This window comes from Diabrotica virgifera, chromosome 7 (genome assembly GCF_917563875.1).
Source record: "Diabrotica virgifera virgifera chromosome 7, PGI_DIABVI_V3a".
NCBI classification, from domain to species: Eukaryota; Metazoa; Arthropoda; class Insecta; order Coleoptera; family Chrysomelidae; genus Diabrotica; species Diabrotica virgifera.
In genome coordinates this window covers 51,534,572-51,551,538 of record NC_065449.1, presented here as the reverse complement: position 1 = coordinate 51,551,538, position 16,967 = coordinate 51,534,572, and the positions used below count along the sequence as shown (strand labels likewise).

Below are 16,967 nucleotides of genomic sequence, written 5' to 3'. Positions count from 1 at the left end.
GTAACGATAAAGTCATTAGTTTTTGAGATATTTGAGGTTAAAAATGAAAAGGCACACTTATTCTCATTAATGTATTATGCTCCTTCGTTTTTAGCTTCAATTATCTCGAAAACTAATGGCTTTATCGTTACAAATAAAGAGGATGTTATTTACATAGAAAGTATTGGAAAATCAAAAAATTGCACTAAATAGCAATTTCGCCAGTGGCGTAGAATTTGTGAAGGGTCAAACATTCACGTTTCCCCGTCGTACGCCTCTGGTAGTAGCCAGAAACGTTTGCTTAACATAATTTAGTAGGATGTACAGTACCAGCACCATTTACCAAATTTCGTGTTGTTGTCCCATGCCTGTCAGGAAATGTTCAAAAATAAATAAAATAAAAGTTTCACTTTGACACCCTGTATTTCGGTTATTATCAACTTTTGTACTAAGGTAAGTTAGCTTAAATCGACCTATTTTAACCTCAGGAATCTTAGGTTTAGCTATGGCCCATTCTTTACCAAAAACCCTGTAGAAGAATACTGTACCTTACATTTCAAATTTGCAAAATTAAAATCGGTTAACTACCGCGACGTCAGGAATTTTTTTAAATAAACATTAATAATTGTTGGTGATACTCGCAGGACAGCGGATACGTTTGCTCTGATTGGGCATTCCAATGACCTTTGATAATGATTGATAAATTTTAATTTTTTGTACATTACGAAATAAATAAATAAATGGGTTTATTGAAAAATAAAAACATACTCTGTCTTTTGTAATAATAGTATTTTAAACCAAAGCTTGCTTTGTGCATATATTTTAACTTGGAGAATAAAAGTTTATTATTTTTAAACATATGCAATTGTTTAAACACTATTTCACAAACCATAATCAAATCAGTTTGATTTTTGTGGAATTAAAATATTAAAATACAACAAACTATAGAGTAAGAAAATAATATATTAGATGAAGATAGGAAGAAATTTTGGTGGAAATCAACTTGTGTGAATCGAACACCGCTGTCCTGCGCGTAGCACCAAACATTATTGTTTATTTAAAAAAAATCCTGACGCCGTGGTAGTTAACCGATTTTAATTTTCCGAATTGCAAATGAAAGGTTCATATGTATAAACAATTTCAACTTACTATCTGCTTTATTTTCAGTCCTGCAACATTTTGAAAAAATGAATTTTTTTGCGAAAGCTGGAGTGCAAAATTTATTTTGCAAAATCTATTAAACCGATCTTAATGAAATATACAGTATTGTTTTATTCTATCATACAGATTTTCTGGGTAAAATATAAAGACTCTTTTAGCATCAATGGTTGAAAAACGTAAAATGCGAATACCTACTTGTTTTTTTATGGTTTTTTCGCAATTATTGCTATTTTGCAACAAGGGTCATAAATGTTTTTCCTTCGTTTTTTTTGGATTGATTACCTATATTCTATTTTGATAGTGTTATTCATAGTGGTCACTAAATACTCCAGAGTGTTTCATCTAAGCAACGTGTTCAGCAACCCCAAAAATACAAGAGTAATTTGTTTGCATCAATTTAGTACCGAAAACTATTGAAACTCAAGAAGATGACGTGCCTCAGGCACCAGGTGCCTTGGTGTCTGTTCTGATGGCGTATTTGTGATAAAAAAAACCCCAAAACCGATGTGTATTGCATCTGCATCAATTTAATGCCAAAAAATTTCGAAATTTTAGAAAGCACCCGGTGCTCCGTGGGTCGGATTTGATGGCGTATTCGCGTTCAGCAACCCCAAAAACCAATGAGCATTACGGTTTGCATTAATTTATTACGGAAAATTCTCGAAACTCTATAAGATGAGGTGCCTTCGGCACCATGTACTCCGGTGTCCCTTCTGATGGGGTATTCGTGTCCAGCAACCCCAAAAACCTTTGAGTAATCCGTTTGCATCAATGTAGTACCGAAAACCAAACTATAGAAACTCCAGAAAATGACGCCCCTTGCAGTGATCCTGGCACCAGGTGTATCGGCGGGTCGATTCTTATGGCTAATTCATGTTCAGCAACCCCAAAAATACAAGAGTAAGCCTTTTGCATCAATTTAGTACCGAAAACTCTTGAAATTCCAGAAGATAGCGTGCTTTAGGCACCAGGTGCCCCAGTGTCTGTTCTGATGGCGTATTTGTGTTCAACAACCTCAAAAATCCATGTGTAATCCGTCTGCATCAATATAATGCCGAAAACTTTTGAAATTCCAGAAGGCACCAGGTGCTCCGTGGGTCGAATTTGATGGCTTATTGGCGTTCAGAAACCCCAAAAACCCATAAGTAATCCGTTTGCAATAATTTAGTACCGAAAATTCTCGAATCTCCATAAGATGACGTGCCATCGGGACCATGTACTCCGATGTATGTTCTGATAGGGCATTCGTGTTCAGCACCCCCAAAAACCTTTGAGTAATCCGTTTTCATCAAAGTAGTACCAAATCAAACTCCAGAAACTCCAGAAGATGACGTCCCGTGCAGTAACCCCGGCACCATGTACACCGGGGCGCCGGTTCTGATGGCATATTCATGTTAACGACCTTAAAACATTACCTTTTAGTAATCCATTTGCATGAATTAAATGTCAAAAACCTTGAAATAACCCTGGGCACCAGGTGCTCCGAAGGTCGGTTCTGATTGCGTGTCCGTGTTAAGCGACATCAAAAGCCCTTCAGTAAGCCATTTGCATCAATTAAATGCCGAAAACCCTCTAAACTCCAGAAGATGACGTCCCATGCATTGCATCTGCGCACCAGGTGCTTTAGAGGTCGGTTCTGATTGCGTGTTCACAATACCCCCGAGTAATCCATTTGCATCAATTTAATGCCAAAAACCCTCGAAACTCCAGAAGATGACGTTCCTTGCAGTGACCTTGGGCACCAGGTGATTCGGAGGGTCGGTTCTGATGGCGTATTCGTGTTCAGTGACCCCAAATTCCCCCGAACAACAATACTTGATCCTTAGTATACTGTTTTTGACATGTTTATGCACTTTGGATGCATTTTATGCACTTTAAAGTGCAATTATGCATTTTCACCCATTTTTGGATAGTAAATATTTTACCTGATGTCATCCTGAGTACAAAGCAAAAACACTGGACGGAAGGGCTGCCCGAGAACTTTATCGTACCGATCTATTATCGCTATCGTACTAGATACTGGCATTCTATAAAAATAGCAAAGTTACTCGTTATTTTGATATTTTAGAAACACCTTGTATACTTGAAAATATTTTATGGTACGCATCATTAATTCCTGCATTTGAGAAAATGTTCGATGCCATATTTCGGGGACACACTATAGATGTATAGATTATTGCATAAATCATTATAGTCATATTTTCATTTCAAATTAGTTCATTTTTCTGAGAAATTAATTGTTTACAATATTTGTATTTCATTTTATTTCTATTACGCCAGTCAATGCGCGAGATTAAGAACAAGATATTACCTCCGAATTCTATCCTACTGCATGGATTTTAATGAAATTTTGGGAGTTGCCCAATTTCCTGATTCAAAGTCTATCCTATATACTATGGCGCTTTTATCATGGGGGCGGTTCCCACCACTTCTCCGGGGTGGAACATTTTTATTTTCGAATTACACGGAGAAAAAGGAAGATTTTTAAAAAAATTTAAAAATGCATTCTATAATTAATTTGATCACATTTTTTACAAAAACCATTCATTTCAAACCCGTTCAACTTTTGAAAGTAGAAATAACACATTAAAAGGTATTGCAGAAGAAAAACAATACATTTAAATTCTGGTGGATGAGGGGTTAAATGTATCTACTTTTCATTTTTCCTTAAAGTAAATTAGTCATTTATTTTTTTGGCACCATATCTCGCTTAGTTTGAATGTAACCGGCATTTAATGGTACTCGTTTTAAAGGCCTTTTGAAACACTACAAAAGGCGTTGGTGGCATTTTATACACTTAAAACCTACCGTTCCTCTGTTATTTCAAGCTGAATACACCAATTTGAGCATACACCAAAAAACAAACTCTTTTCACCTACCATATCTCTTTTTGTATTATAAATAGAACATTTACGAAGGAACGAATCTCTGTGTTATTTATAATCTAAAAAATGTTTTATATAGTGTTTGTAGTTCGATGCATAGTTTTTAAGGTATTCACAAAAAACCGTCCGAAAAGGTGTCATTTTTCAATGAAAATGGCCAATTTTCAACTGCGCATAACTCAAAAAGTATTGAGTTCTCAAAAAAAAGCATAGACCAGTTTTTGCAAAGAAATAGGTTCTCTAGTTACTTCCGTGTTTATTTTGACCAACAACTTTTCCACCCCCCTTAAAGGGGGGAACCGCCCCAAGATAAAAGCCCCATAGTATATAGGGTAGATTTTGTTTCTTGAGCTATTCCCTACTTACTGTGAAAATATCAAGTACATCGATGTAGTAGGATGAAATTCGGAGCGGAGCCAAATACCCTCACTGACTGCCCTATAATAATGCTCTGCTATGATCACGTGAGAGAGGACACACACAAGAATATAGCAAAATTTATATTTACTGTAACTTTTCGAGTTTTTAAACTTTCCAGCAACGAGTTGTTTGTCATTGGAAAGGTAATTTTTCATTATTTCAAAATGTGTAAAAATATACACATATACTGAAAAAATTTAGATTTTTTTTCATTTCCGGTTCAACCGGAAGCCACATTTTGGGTAAAATTTACTGTGATAATAGAGAATAAAGTACCATATATGTCTGCAAAATTTCAAATTTTAGTTTCTATTACAAAGGAAGTTGCGGGCACTCGAATATTTTTTTATAGAAAATTCATAACTCCCCTCTTATGGGGAGTTAAGAAATCTGATTAATGCCATTCAATTTACCGATAGGATATCAAAAATATATCAAAACAGAAACAAATTCCTTGGAGCCATTTTTGGGAAAATCTAGTTCAAAGTTATGTCAAATTTTGACCCCTTAAATATAGCCAACCCATAACTTTTTTTGAAAAACGATAATATTTTTCTTATAGCCCCATCTCTAGACTATATAACGACTTTTTCAAATTAAACTTATCTTAAACAAGTTTTTAGATAGGTAGGGAAATGTGTCGGATGGGCGGTCAGCCATGTTGGCCGCCATTTTGAATTTGGAAATGTCAAATCTCGTATTTCTCTTTACCTATCGATGAGCTAACTTTGAGTTAAATTTCATTCGTTTCGGTCAAAATTTGCAAAAATGGGCCCTAAATAACCCCCCTACTTCGGCCTCCTTTGAGAGGTTTTTTTTAAAAGCTTAGTTTCTCGACAAAATTCTCTTAAACTTACTCATACTGAATTTCATCGAAATCGGTCCGGTAGTTTTCGCGGGCGGTGGCGACATACGTACGTACATACGTACGTACATACTTCCGACATGTTTTTTTATTTGCCTTTTAGACTCAGGGAGACTCAAAACGTCGAAAAAAAGTGAAATCTGAAAAACTGTTTTGTGCACGATCCTAAAACTTTATCTATATTATTATACTATACTACGTATACATACTATTATACTATACTACGTATGCAGTACGATAAAGTAAAAACTGCAAGTCTCTAGGTGCTTTATTTAAAAATCGATTTATTTTGTCCTAAATGCACCCGCCTATTATACGTATATTAAAAATAGTGTTTACAATAATTAAAATCACTTTCTATTTTTATTTCTAGCCTATATTAGACCTATATGTCTCGCTGAGCCATACGAAGAATCAAAAATTAACGATCGACTTACAACAGTTGGCTGGGGTAAAACAGAAAATGGCGAATGTTCCCAAGTCAAACTCAAAGTTGATGTACCTTTACGTACAAACCAGTATTGTACAGAGCAGTATATAAAAAAATTATTAATAATTATTCTTAGCGACTCCCAAATATGCGCTGGAGGTGAACAGGGAAGAGACACTTGTGATGGTAAAGCCAATATTTTGAGATAATTATGGGTTGATTGTTTAGATTCTATCCTTTTTTTTGGGTTTTGTTTTTAGTGATAGCACGCCTTAGATGAATAGGTCATGTAATCAGACGAGAGGAGGATGCCATAGTTAGAAAAGTTTTTGACCGAAGAGGCATAACTCTCCGTCATTAGACCAAAAAAAGACAAGTGAGATATCGAATGAAAACTTATTTTTTCTTTTATTATTTGCTAAGTGCTACAATCAAGTGCTAAGTGCTACAATTGGTCATTGACCAATGAGTAATTTTTTATCTATCTTATCTTACTAACTACTTAATATCTAAGAGTCAACCTTTGATGTCACTTAGAGAGAATACCAGATAATCAAGCTGTAACATTAATCCAGAAATGAAAGACCCAAGGAAATAGAAATTCTGGTAGATAAGGGATTAAATATACTTCTCATTTTTCCTTAAAATACATTAGTCATCAATTTTTTTGCACCATATCACCTATACCTCGCTTAGCTTGAATGTAATAGACATTTTACAGTGCTCGTTTTAAAGATCTTTGCAAACACTACAAAAGTAGTAGTAACATTATACCCCTAAAATCTACTCTTTTTCTGATTTTTTAAGTTAAACACACCGATTTGAGCATGCAATAAAAAAATCTCTTATCACCTACAATATCTGTTTTTGTATTGTCACCAAAATGGTGACACCTTTTACTTAAAATGGCAAATTTTCAACCACGAATATCTCAACTATTGTTTTAAAAAAGATTTTAGAACAGTTTTTGCTTAGAATTAGGTTCTCTAGCTACTTCCATAGTTATTTTGACCAAAAAATTTTCCATCCCCAAAAAGGAGTGGGAACCACCCCTAAGATAAAAGCGCACATTGGCATAGGGTATACTTTGAATTAGCAGATAATTAGAGGCTATTCCCAAAATTTCATTAAATCCATGCAGTAAGATGGAATTCGGAGCCAAATACCCTCACTGACTGCACTATATGTATACAGGGTGAGGCAGATAAAGGGCCTATTAGAAATATCTCGAGAACTAAAGTTAAGAAAATCATTAAAATTGTTATACAGGGGTTTTGAGGTGTGAGCTATTTAATGAAAATATTTTGGTCTCTTTGCTACTTCCGTTTATACCGGAAGTTGATTGTAACTTCGTTTTTTTAAATGGGACACCCTGTATATTTTTACATTTTTGGATTCTCCTCGATTTCTTCTTTCTTTAAATATAAGGTTTTGTAATATTATACAGGGTAGGATAAAAGATAATTACGTTTTCTTATTAATTTCGTAGCAAAATTCACACCCTGTAGGCTTGTAGTAGTTTGACATAATAAACTCTATTTATCTTCAAATAATTTTTAATATAGTCTTCTATTGTTAGCAATTATTAGTATAGCTAAATTTTTCGTTTTAGTGTACAGGGTTGGTCGAAACACGGAATGAGTATTTTCTGAGTTTTGTTAAATGGAACACCCTGTATTTTAGTATTGTAATGAAATGTTGTTTTATGGTACATTTTAATTACTTAAGCACTCCCTATACCTAACTGATTTAATTTGTGAGTTATTGGTGATTCAAGCAAAACATTAATTGCAACACAAAATATGTGAAATTGTATTAGGTTGGCCGTGAAAATATTCAATCACAAATAATTTTTGGAAATAAATACATGTTAATCTAGACTGATACTTAAAATTGCCAATAATGGTTGAACTGTCAAAATACCATCGAAGTTAAGATTGTTGGTGCGATTAACAATTAAGCACAAATTAAAGCAGTTAGGTATAGGGAATGCTTAAGAAATAAAAAAGTACCTTGAAATATCATTTCACTACAATACTAAAATATAGGGTGTTCCATTTAAGAAAACTCAGAAAATACTCATTCCGAGTTTAGACCCACCCTGTATACTAAAATTAAAAATTTAGCTATACTAATAATTGCTAACAATAGTAGACTATATTGAAAATCATTTGAACATAAATAGAGTTTACTATGTCAAACTACTACAATCCTACAGGGTGCGAATATTGCTACGAAATTAATAATAAAACGTAATTATCTTTTAACCTACCCTGTACAATGTTACAAAACATTATATTTTAAGAAAGAAGAAATCGAGGAGAATCCAAAAATGTCAAAATATACAGGGTGTCCCATTTAAAAAAACGAAGTTATAAGCAACTTCCAGTATAACCGGAAGTAACAAGTAGATGAAAATATTTTCATTAAATAGATCAGTCTTCAAAACCCCATTATTCCAATTTTCATAATTCAGTTACCTTTAGTTCTCGAAATATTTCTAATAGGCCCTTTATCTGCCTCACCCTATATATTTTTTACTTTACATGAGAAAACGTATGCTGAAAAAATCAAATAGTACATTGAAATGTTACATTTTTTAGGCCATAGCTTGCATTTGTTAGAGGAGTCAATTTTATTTTTTTAATGTATATGGGGGATCAGTAGAAGCTTAAGTTCAAGTTTTGGGGTCGCTCCCTTGTCCCCCGGCCGTCATCTTGCAAAAGGGGTGCAAAGGGGTTTCGCGATATATCTCGTAAAATATCAACCCTACGGAAAATCTAATTAAACATCAAATGTATCAAATTAAATGTTCTACAATTTTGTTTCTATCACTTTTTATCGTCAAGTGACCAACAAAAAAGATATAAGCAAAAACAAGTAAAAAATTTTTAACAAGTTTCCTTTTGAAAGTCCTTTTTTGAAGAAAAGTTATGTTTCAGTTTATTTTACAATAAAATAACATTTTAGCAAATTTTGTAAAGGGTTTTTCAGCGAACAATATCCACTATAAAGTTGTTTAATTCTATTTATTTATCTAGGTTTTACAGCACTCCAAACTTGACCGGATTCCCCAATGCTCATAGGGATACAATAAAAACAAAACGTTAGGCTCACTTTTATATCCATAAATTCTTTTATTCATATAATTTATTATAATTTTAACATTCCTATGCTATTATTAATCTATTTTTGACCTTTCCCTCCACTATAAAACTTATAACCATAAGCATATATAAAAAAGCCCCAAGAAGTTGTTTGAGGACAAGTTCGCCGGTCCAGAAGAAGAATTGAACCAAACCGCAAAATGCAAAATTCTTAACCAATTTCAACCCTATCTACAGTTGCATAATTATGCATCTGAAACAAGGTCTAACATAGCGCGTATTTCAGTAACGACGCAACTAACTTACAGTGGCTCAGCAAATTTTTAGAGTTCGGTCGTTTTTGTATCATCTGTACATAGTATTTTAGAAGTAAATTACGCAATAAACAGGAAATGACAAAATTTGCAGGTACGTCATTCTTCTTCCGTACGGGACTGAATATCTGCCTGCTATTACTTTTTTTATTATAATTTATCCTAGATGGCACAACAGTACGTTCCCCTCTAATTAATTTACTAATTCTTACAGTTGTGCTACCTATTTGGCCACGTGCAATCGTATTAAAAATTGTGAAAAGTATTTTGAGTTTTATAGATATCGACCAGGGCGCATCTGTAAAAATATTAGTACATTTGGACGTTGAGAGGTGACTCAAATTTTTTTGCAGAAATTGCTTGAAAATAACTCAAATAATAATATTTGAGTTATCCTCCCTCTCAAAAAGGTTCGGAACATTGTTTAAATAATCAAAATGTCAAAAAATAAAGGAAAAATTCGATTTTTTCTTTGTTTTTTGATTATAACTTTAAGAGTATTCATTTCCGAGAAAAGTTGTATTGACATAAAAGTTGTATAATTAAATTTCCTACAATATAGAGTTGGTTGAAAATTTAAAAAATAGTCACCCTTGTTGGAAAATAGCAATAATTGGGAAAAAACTATACAAAAACAAGTATTCGCATTTTACGTTTTTCAACCATTTATGCTAAACTTAGGACCTTCAAGTTTCACCCAGAAAAACTATATGATACAGTTAAACAATACTGTAAATTTCATTAAGATCGGTTCAATAGATTTTGCAAAATAAATTTTGCAATCCAGCATTCGCAAAAAAAAAATTCATTTTTTCGAACTGTTACAGGACTGAAAATAAAGCAGATAGCAAGTTGAAATTTTTTTTGCTTATAGTAGTGTACTGTACCTTTGATTTACAATTTGCAAAACTAAAATAGATTAACCACCACGGCGTCAGGAATTTTTTTAAATAAACATTAATTATTGGTGTTGCGCGCAGGACACCGGATAGTTTGCTCTGATTGGGCATTCCAATGACCTTTGATAATTATTGATACATTTTAATTTTTATTACATTTCGATATAAATAAATAAATTTGTTTATTGCAAAATAAAAACACATACTCTATCTTTTGAAATAACACTTTTTTTAGCAAAAACTTTCTTTGTTCATATATTTTAACTTGAGAATAAAAGTTTATTATTTTTAAACATATCCAATTGTTTAAACAATATTTCACAGACAATAATAAAATTAGTTTGATTTTCGTGGAATTAAAATATTAAAATACAACCAAATATAGAGTAAGAAAATAATATATTAGATGAAGATTGGAAGAAATTTTGGTGGAAATCAACTTCATGTGAATCGAACACCGCTGTCCTGCGCGTAGTACCAATAATTAATGTTTATTTAAAAAAATTCCTGCCGCCGCGGTAGTTAATCGATTTTAATTTTGCAAATTGCAAATGAAAGGTATAGCACATTTCTATACGTAAAAAAAATTTCAACTTGCTATCTACTTTATTTTCAGTCCTGTAACATTTTGAAAAAATGAATTGTTTTTGCGAAAGCTGGATTGCAAAATTTATTTTGCAAAATCTATTGAACTGATCTTAATAAAATTTACAGTATTGTTTTACTGTATTATAAAGTTTTTCTGGGTGAAATATGAAGGTCATAAGTCTAGTATAAATGGTTGAAAAACGTAAACGTAAAATGCGAATACTTGTTTTTGTATGTTTTTTTTCGCAATTATTGCTATTTTGCAACAAGGGTGATTATTTTTTCAACTTTTAACTAATTTTATATTGTAGAAAATTTAATTACACAACTTTTATGTAAGTACATCTTTTCTGGGAAATGAATACTTTTAAAGTTATAATCAAAAAACGAAGAAAAAAGTCGAATTTTTCCTTCATTTTTTGACATTTTAATTATTTAAACAATGTTCCGGACCTTTTTGAGAGGGAGGATAACTCAAATATTATTATTTGAGTTATTTTTAAGCAATTTCTGCAAGAAAATTTGAGTCACCTCTCAACGTCCATCTCAAAACAGATGGGCCCTAGACTAATAATACTATTGGGAGTCTTGTGGGTAAAATTTATACAGTTGAGTCCGCGAGTCTTTACCCGTGCGTCATTAATACCTGGCGAGATAAAACACATACTTTTTATCTAGCATCATTCTCTTCCACGCATGAAACTCATGATAAACCAGCTGCCGTTTGTTATTAGGTAAAAACACATGTTATTTTTATGAACCATCTAGACTCAGTGCATTGAAAAGAGATAGGTACAAAAAAGACGATTCGGTATGTTTTCATATTTTAAGCACAATTTGTTTGACGTTACTGCTTTGTTTACTTTTGTCGCTGTCAGTCAGTTGAATTATTTGTCGAATTTTTGCGTTTTGAAGTTACTTTATATTACACAAACAGTTGTTTTCACAACTAATTTTATATTGGGCTTTGAAATTTTAAGGTAAATAATTATATTTTGGCAATTAATATTTAAAACATTCAAAGCTAACGTCATTCACACAGTAAAGAAATGATTGTGTTTAGATTTCCGTCAAAGTGAATAAAATAACAAAAATAAAATATGTTATTGAATTTTTTTTATAAATTGTTTATTTATTAATCAATAATAATAAAAGAATTTATTAAGCTACTTCAAATGTAGCTGTAATTTTGCACAAAAATTTTGAAGCAAAACTTACATTTGACATTCTATATATTTGATAACGTAAATTTTTATAATAACACCCGTAATCGGAACAGTAGCCACTTTCTGTCAGTTGTTGTTGCGTGAAATAGATTTCCGACTTATTTCGTATGCTTTAAATGATGACGCACGGGTAAAGACTCGCGGACTCAACTGTATTTTTGTGATTAAATAAGCAAATTTGTGTTTTTTTAAGCACGCATCATGAGTGGTGGTTATTTTATTTGTAAGAAACCTTTGGAGAAAATTATTTGACAGATGGAAAGTCGAGCCATCTTTACTCACTGTTATCGGCGAACGTTTTTCGTCTCTTTATATGGCGGAAATAAAGACCATTCTCTGGAAACTCTGAGATACAAACGATTCGCTAAAACAGTGACAAAAAATGCATTTAATATTTTCTCACTTCCTCCAAAACAAGATGCAGCCCGTTTCCACAGAGTCCGAGTGTATCACCAGATTTAGTCATGGCTCGGTAAACATTGTCATCCAGAAGATTGGGGCTGGAAAAAACATTGAAAATTGTGGATATCAATCCAAACTTCCAAACCGCCAGTGACCCCGAGCTTATTATATTCATATTTTTCAGATGCAATGGAAACTGGAAGTGCATGTGGGGTTGCCGAAAAGCAGACATCAAATGTTCAGCAGTGTGCCTCCATTGTGGTGGTAAAAGTTTCAACAACATCGTGGACATATCAACATTAATTATTGAAGAACATGAATTGGAAGATGAATTACCGACAGTGACACAAACTCTAACTCTCATTATACCACAAAAATTCACCTCGGATACTGATTCAGACCTTAACTCGCAGCCTGGACCATAGAAAAAAATGAAAAGATAATAACTACGATAGATCTTTTTCAACATATAATAATAAATAATATTATTTTGTCTAGAAATTGTCCGTGGATTAGGCTTGTTGAAGATACCACACAAAAAACGCTTCTCCAGACTCTCCCTTATAGGTCGCGGTGAAAAGGGTCAAAAATAGCTTAATAATAGCATAGGAATGGTAAAATCATAATAAATAAATATGTAGATAGAAAAGTAGGCCTAAGGTTTTGTTTTTATTGTATTCCAATTGATTCAGTGAATTTGTACTCTACGAGCTCCCTATTGGGAAAGTTTTGGGGTAGTTCTGATTTCTTTCATTATATATGGATTTTGGGCTGCTGAATCCAATTATAAGGTTTGCGGACAAAATTTCTTGCCGGAACATTGAAAAAATCGCGAGAAAATCGAAAAATCTAAGCTTTTTCCGCTTGTTTGCTCAAATCTCGAAAACTATTAACTTTTACCAAATGCTCTGTAAACAGAAATTAAAGTACTTTAAATTATCTACAAATATCACTATTTACTTTTTTTTTCAGACGAACCGTTTGGTCTAAAGTGCAAGTTGAAAATTGCCAATTTTTAACGGTCTCGAAAAAACCCACTTTTTACATTCCAAAACTTTATTTTTTATTACAATGCTGTCATTTGATAAATTTCTCCTAGTTTTCTGTACAAATAATAGATGTTAGTTCATAATATGAATATGGTAGGTCTCTTCTCACAGCTTCTATGAATCCATTCCATCCTAAAATACCGAGAATGTCTCTGCTTTTCCCTTTAGAGCCACAGATGGAGTCACAGTTTTGGTTGGTGTGAACATTCCCTTCGGATCTTGATTTCTGATAACCCTTGAGGTTTTGTCCTTTCAAAATGTATTAGTTAAACAGCTCGCTGATGACTTCCATAAACCTCAGGTGCGGATTTAGTTTTTAGCCGAGGAATGGATTGGTTAGGAGCTATTGCATGTTTTGGTGCAATACAAGAAATGCCACCCATGACGTAAAAAGTGTGGTATCCGTCGATTGTATGTACGTTAACCCTTTCTGTCCCAACGCTGCATATATATATTTTTGAAAAAGTGGGTCTGTATTCCCAGCCGCCGTATATATACGTTCAAGGTGTTATGGTCTCAATTTACCAAAGCCGAAAATATGCGTTGCTTATAAAATTTTAGACGCATTGGTGTCCCAATGCCGTAGAAATATGTCCGAAAATGTTAGATTATTGTTCCCAAAGCCTCAAAATGTTGGCACCTAAGACAGGTCATGCGGAGCCATTGCCGTATATATTTGTTCACATATTTTAGATGTATGCTAGATTGTAGCACTGGTGGCAACGCTTATAGGTAGCTGCTAGAAGGTAAAGCGTTTGTAGCAACAGAAAATACCGGGACTTTGGGATTGAGGAACCAACATGCAAATTGAGGCCTGGCATAGAAAGGGTTAAAATCAGCGTTTTCGTACACCTGTTGTGTAAATCACGGCTGGTCAATTTTCTGCGGATCACTTGCGATTGCTGACACTTCCAGATAAGCAACGCGCTTGCTCAAAGTCTTGTAGCGGCAGTAAGGCCCAGATAGTTGGTCTCACCATTCCTTGCAGGGTTGGCCGTTTTCTCTACAAAAAGTAGGGCTCAAGAAAATAGGTTGATGTAGTTTCCTCTTTGGAGTTTTGTTCATCCTACACAGAAGCTGTTCGCCTGAAAGTGTCAGCATTCTCAGGCGATCGGCAGAAAATTGACCTGCCGTGCTTTACACAGTAGGTGTACGATAACACTGATTTTAACATACATAAAATCAACGAATACCACACTTTTCACGTCATATGTGGCTTTTCCTGTATTGCACCAAAACATGCAGTAGCTCCTAAGCAATCCATTCCTCGGATAAAAAAGAAACCCGCGCCTGAGGTTTATGGAAGTCAGAGAGCTGTTCAAAGAATTCATTTTAAAAGGACAAAACCTTAAGGTTTTTTAGAAATTAAGATAACAGATCCGAAGGAAATGTTCACACCAACTGAAATTGTGACTCCATCTGTGCCTGATCTTCTGTGGCTCTAAGGGAAAAGCAGAAACATTTCCGGCCTCTTAGGACGGAATGGACTCATGAAAGCTGTCACAAGAGAAATACCATACCTATGAACTAACATTTATTATTTGTACAGAAAACTAGGAAAAATTTATCAAATGACAGCATTCTAATAAAAAATAAAGTTTTGGAATGTAAAAGTAAAAAGTGGGTTTTGCCGAGACCGTTAAAAATTGGCAATTTTCAACTTGCACTTTAGATCGAACGGTTCGTCTGAAAAAAAAAGTAAATAGTGATATTTGTAGATAATGTTAAGTACCTTAATTTCTGTTAACAGACCATTTACTAAAAGTTAATAGTTTTCGAGATTTGAGCAAAAAAGCGGAAAAAAGCTGAAATTTTTTGCTTTTTTCGCGATTTTTTCAATCTTCCGGCAAAAAATTTTGTCCGCAAATCTCATATTTGAATTTAGCAGCCTAAAATCCATATACAATGAAAGAAATCAGAACTACCCCAAAACTTTCCTAGTCAAAACACAATTTTATTGAATCATATGAGAATTCGAGAATCTGGTCAAGTTTGGAGCGCTGTAAAACCTAGATAAATAAATAAAATTAAACAACTTTATAGTGGAAATTGCTCCTACTGCTTTACAAAATTGCTACGATGTTATTTTACTGTGAAATGAACGAAAAAAAGGTACAACCTCCAAAAGGAAGCTTCTTTCAAAATTTTCTCTTATTTTTGTTTATAACTTTTTTGTTGATCACTTGACGATAAAAAGTAATAAATATAGAATTGTAGAAAATTTAATTTGCTACATTGTGTGTAAAATTAAATTTTCTGTAGGTTTACTAGTTTAGGAGATACAGTGCGAAAGCCCTTTGCACCTCTTTTTCCAAGATGGCGGCCGGGGGACAAGGCTGGCGACCCCAAAAACGTAAACTTAAGCTTCAGAAGCATCAGAATTAGTAGAATCTACTGAACCCCCTACACATTAAAAAAATAAAATTGACTCCTCTAAAAAATGCAACCCTAAATGTAACATTTCAATGGACTAAAATGTACCTACTATTTTTAATTTATCCTTCTTTCCTTTACAGGTGATGGTGGAGGTCCTTTGCTTAGGTTGACCGATAATGGGAAGCAGTGGTACCAAGAAGGCATCATCATAGGTGGAGTATCAGATTGTCTGGCAGGTTTGCCGGGAATCTATACAAAAGTTTCAAGATTCTTATCATGGATTCATAGTCATGTTAAGGAGTAGTGATTGTAAAATGTACAAAATAACAGCAATTTGAGTTGTTTTTAATTGATTTACATTCTTTCATTTTATTTCCTCTAAATATAAGCTATTCACTGTTGTTGGATTTTTTGAAACAATGTGAAAACATTAAATTATCCATGTATGTCTGTCCCAGAGATGTTCTAAACGCAACTCCTTCGTTATTAAAACAGATAGAATAACAAATGAGGTGTCGAATGAAATCTTATAACCCAAAGATGGTATTAAAGGTGAGAAATTTAACCTTGAACTTCGGGCTGCAGAGTTGCAACTAGAAGTGTTTTAAAATCGCAACTGTTTTTAAAGTCGATATTTGAAGGCGTAAAAACAATCAACAACGTAACAACGGGTAGTGACCATCGTATAGTTAGAGCAAAAATAAATATTAACATGAAAGAAGAGAGAAAAAGAATATTTAAAAAAAACAACGCGAATAGATGCCTTTAAAGTAAAACAAATGAAGAGCAATTCCGAGAGGTCTTAGCGGATAAGTTCAAATATGATCCTTCACATAATCAAGATGAAATTGACGAAATTAACAAAAACATCAATAAGAACCTTCTCGAAGCCGGACTAAAGGTCGCAAAGAAAACAAGTACTAAAGAAGACAAAATAAGCAACGAAACTAAACAACTAATGACGGAAAGACGAGAACTACTAACGCAAAATAAACGCCATACTCAAGAATACATAGAACTTAATAAAACAATTAGAAAAGAACTAAAACGCGACTTACAAAAATGGAACGAGAACTTAATAGAGCGAGTCATTGAAAACAACAGAGGCTTAAAATGTCTAAGACCGGCACTGGGTGTTCAAAAAATCATCAAAATTAAAGACGCCAATAGTAAGGAAGAGAAGGACAAATATAAAATTACAAAAATAGTCGAAGACTTCTACAAAAGCTTGTACAGCTCGCAAAGCCAGCCTAATGAATCAACAAA

The 16,967-nt window shown here is 33.5% G+C and overlaps 1 protein-coding gene across 2 annotated transcripts in view; it reads left to right on the top strand.

Annotated features, from left to right (window-relative positions):
• Window positions 1-16,102, top strand: part of LOC114339317 (phenoloxidase-activating factor 1-like) — a 33,168-nt gene extending 17,066 nt beyond the window's left edge. The window contains exons 5-6 of one of the 2 annotated variants that reach the window (XM_028289948.2): window positions 5,684-5,926; window positions 15,842-16,102. In XM_028289948.2, coding sequence (XP_028145749.2) covers window positions 5,684-5,926; window positions 15,842-16,005 — 407 coding nt within the window. In that variant the 3' untranslated portion in view covers window positions 16,006-16,102. The remainder of the gene's footprint in view (window positions 1-5,683; window positions 5,927-15,841) is intronic. The other variant, XM_050655730.1, reaches the window with a different exon arrangement.
• Window positions 16,103-16,967: the final 865 nt, after the last annotated feature.